Source organism: Colobus angolensis, unplaced genomic scaffold, assembly GCF_000951035.1.
Source record: "Colobus angolensis palliatus isolate OR3802 unplaced genomic scaffold, Cang.pa_1.0 Scaffold122, whole genome shotgun sequence".
In the NCBI taxonomy this organism is placed as follows: domain Eukaryota; kingdom Metazoa; phylum Chordata; class Mammalia; order Primates; family Cercopithecidae; genus Colobus; species Colobus angolensis.
The window spans coordinates 6,035,152-6,038,924 of record NW_012113364.1 but is presented as its reverse complement, the minus strand read 5'-3'; the positions used below and the strand labels follow the sequence as shown (position 1 = coordinate 6,038,924).

At 46.5% G+C, this 3,773-nt stretch overlaps 1 protein-coding gene across 1 annotated transcript in view; it reads left to right on the top strand.

The window, feature by feature from the left end:
- The window catches only part of LOC105504691 (S-adenosyl-L-methionine-dependent tRNA 4-demethylwyosine synthase), a 279,094-nt gene that overhangs the window by 16,940 nt on the left and 258,381 nt on the right, over nucleotides 1-3,773 (top strand). Inside the window, exon 4 of the mRNA XM_011932198.1 lies at nucleotides 3,083-3,184. Within this exon, the coding sequence (XP_011787588.1) occupies nucleotides 3,083-3,184 (102 nt within the window). The remainder of the gene's footprint in view (nucleotides 1-3,082; nucleotides 3,185-3,773) is intronic.

Sequence of the window (3,773 nt, the reverse complement as noted above, 5' to 3'; positions counted from 1 at the left end):
TGGAGTACAGTGGTGTGATCTCGGCTCACTGCAACCTCTGCCTCCCAGGCTCAAGCGATCCTTCCACCTCAGCCTCCCAAGTAGCTGGACCACAGGTACCTGCCACCATGCCCAGATAATTTTTTGTATTTTTGGTAGAGATGGGTTCCACCATGTTGCCCAGGCTGGTCTTGAACTCCTGACCTCAAGTGATCTGCCCGCCTCGGCCTCCCAAAGTGCTAGGATTACAGACATGAGCCCCCATGCCCAGCCAGGTATTTTTTTTATAGCAATACAAGAATGGACTAATACTGTAATTTATAAAGAAAAGAGGTTTATTTGGTTCATGGTTCTGCAGGCTGTACAAGCATGGTGCCAACATCCACTTGGCTTCTGATAAAGCTTCAGGAAGTTTCCACCCATGGAGGAACAGGTACCACATGGTGAGAGAGGGAGCAAAAGAGTAGGGAGAGATGTGAGGCTTTTTTTTTTAACAGCCAGCTATGAACTAATAGGGCAAGAACTCAACACACCAAGGGGAGGGCAGCAAGCTGAGGTATGAGAGTAGAGTCTGGAGAGCGAGAGCCTAAGGCCAACCTGTGGCTGACTTCCTTGAATTAAACTGGAAGGAAAGCTTTAGCCTCTGATTGGCTGTGGACCAATTCTTTATTTGCATAGGGTGTAACTCCACTTCAGCCTCTGATTGGCCATGGGCCACACCTCCACTTCAGCCTCTGATTGGCCATGAGCCAATTCTTCATTTACATAGGGTGTAACCAATTGGAAGCCTCCAAAGGGTACCTGGGGGTATTACCAAATTCTTCTGGCTTAATAAAAACCCAAGGAACATTACAACTGGAGCTCCTGAGCCGCTTGCTTAAGCCTGCTTTCTCTCTGTAGAGTGTACCTTCCCATCAATAAATCTGTGTTTTTGTTGCTTTGTTCTTTTGTTGCTTTACTTGTGCATTTTTTTCAATTATTTGTTCAACATGCGAAGAACCTGGACAACTCCTGATCAAGACCCTCCACTGGTCACAAAGCCACTCATGAGGGACCCACCCCCATGACTCAGACAACCTCCTGTTCGAGCTCACCTCCAACACTGGAGATTACATGTTCATGATATTTGGAGGGGACGAATATCCAAACCATATCAGTTCTCGAGGCCTGCTGCAGTAGTGTTTTCTGACCCCCAAATACCTTTTTTCTTTTTTTTTTGAGATTAGAGTTTCGCTCTGTTGTCCAGGCTGGTGTGCAGTGGCATGATCTCGGCTCACCGCAACCTCCACCTCCTGGGTTCAAGCAATTCTCCTCCCTCAGCCTCCCGAGTAGCTGGAACTACAGGTGCCTACCACCATGCCCAGCTAATTTTTGTATTTTAGTAGAGACGGGGTTTCACCGTGTTGGTCAGGCTGGTCTCAAGTGATCTGTCCACCTCAGCTTCCCAAAGTGCTGGGATTACAGGCGTGTGACCGCGCCCGGCCAACCTGTCCTTTTTCTATACCAGTTCTCATGCTTACTATTGGGAGTTACCATTAGCCCACAAGACTGCCCCCACTTCAGACACCAGTCACAGGTCCCGGCTTTAAATATAGGGTTCCGCACCACTGTCTCCTCAGGTTCTGTAGGATGACTCACAGACTTCAGGAAGTTGCTTGACTTATGTTTACTGGTTTATTATAAAGGATGCAACTTAGGAACGGCCGAATGGAAGAGCTGCACAGGGCCGGCTATGGAGGGGTGGGGGTTGAGCAGGGCTTCCAGGCCGTCTCTGGTTGAGTCTTCTCCCCGGATGGTATGTTCACCAACACAATCCCCATTGTTCAGGGGTTTTTCTCAGAGGCTCCATTACATGGGCACGATTGATTAAATTATTGGCCTTGGTGATTAAGCTCAATCTCCAGTTCCTCTTCTCTTCCTAGTGTTCCCCGTTGGGGCCGGGGTAGGAGGTGCTGAGTTTAACCTCTCGTCAGTTTCTCTGGCAACCAGCCTCCATCCTGAAGCTATCTGAGGCCTCACCCCAATAAGTCATCTCATTAGCATACAAAAGACATTCATGCCATCTTTTGTTGCAGTGGCTGCTTGCAGCACAGAGCTTCTCTGGGGTTCTGGCAGCCCTGTGAACTCTTCCCTAGGGCTTTTTCCTATCAACCAGCTTCTTTTCATGTTTCCCATTCTTTTCACTCTTCACTATTTCTTTTCTTTTATTTATTTATTTTTTTTGGAGATGGAGTTTTGTTGCCCAGGCTGGAGTGCAATGGTGCAATCTTGGCTCACTGCAGCCTCCGCCTCCTGGATTCAAGTGATTCTCCTCCTGCCTCAGCCTCCTGAGTAGCTGAGATTGCAGGTGTGTGCCACCATGCCTGGCTAATTTTGTATTTTTAGTAGAGACTGGTTTTACCATGTTCAGGCTAGTCTCGAATTCCTGGCCTCAAGTGGTCTGCCCGCCTTGGCCTTCCAATGTCCTGGGATTACAGGTGTGAGCCACTGTGCCCAGCCCATTCTTCACTATTTCTTTTTGCACTTCTCTGTGTTTATTCTTTTTTAATGTATTATTTTCTTTATGAGACAGGATCTCAGTCAGTGGCCCAGGCTAGAGTGCATTGGTGTGATCATAGCTCACTGTATCCTCTAACCTCTGAGCTCAGGGGATCTTCCTGTCTCAACCTCTTGAGTAGCTGGGACTACAGGTATGTGCCATCACACCTGGCTAATTTTTAAATTTTTTTATAGAGATGAGGTCTCACTTTGCTGCCCAGGCTTGGCCTCAAGTGATCCTCCCATCTCAGCCTCCCAAAGTGCTGGGATTACAGGCATGAGCCATCTTGCCTGGCTGATAAGTTTAATCTAGTAGGGCAAGGCAGATTGATCATCCAAAGCCAAATTAGATTCAGTCCTACGTAAACCCTGATCGGATGAGAACAACACGAATGATCTCTGTAATAGTGCCCAAGAAAATGGTAAGGGTGAGGATAGAATTTGTGTTCATGAAGATACATATCAGTCACTGAAGACATTTTTCATGAGGACTGCCAACAGAGGTAAATGAGGGCTGTATTTGGCTCATTGAAGACTTTATTTGATTTTTTTTTGGTCCTATTAGGGATTTGCAGCAGTTCTTGCTGAAGCAGTTACGTCCCTGGATCTGCCTGTGGCAATTATTAATCTAAAAGAATATGATCCGGATGATCATCTGATAGAAGAGGTTGGTAATTGTCTTATTTTTTCTTCAATCAGAACTCTCAAATTTAACTGACCTGCAGTCTTCAGAATAAATTTAATTAGGTAACTAGAATCTTCAGAGTAAATTTAATTTTCATGCTAAGGGATTTCAGTTAGTTGAATTCCAATGTGAATCAGAGCGTTGAATGTGGGGTGAGGTTCACTGATTCTCACCTGGTGTGGGGCTTGTCCTTCAGGTTTGTTAAATTCTCCTGGGGCAGGGCTAGAGGTGAGAAAGCTTGGGTGGTTGGAAGTTCACTCCTTCCCACAATTTTCTTTTTTTTTTTTTGAGATGGAGTCTCACTATGTCGCCCAGGCTGGAGTGCAGTGGTGCAACCTCAGTTCAGTGCAATGACCATCTCCAGGTTCAAGTGATTCTCCTGCGTCAGCCTCCCAAGTAGCTGGGATTTACGGGCATGCGCCACCATGCCCAGCTAATTTTATTTATTTATTTATTTATTTTTATTTTTTGCTGGAGACAAGGTTTCACCATGTTGGCCAGGCTGGTCTCAAACTCCTGGCCTCAAGTGATCCGCCCACCTTGGCCTCCCAAAGTGCTGGGATTACAGGCG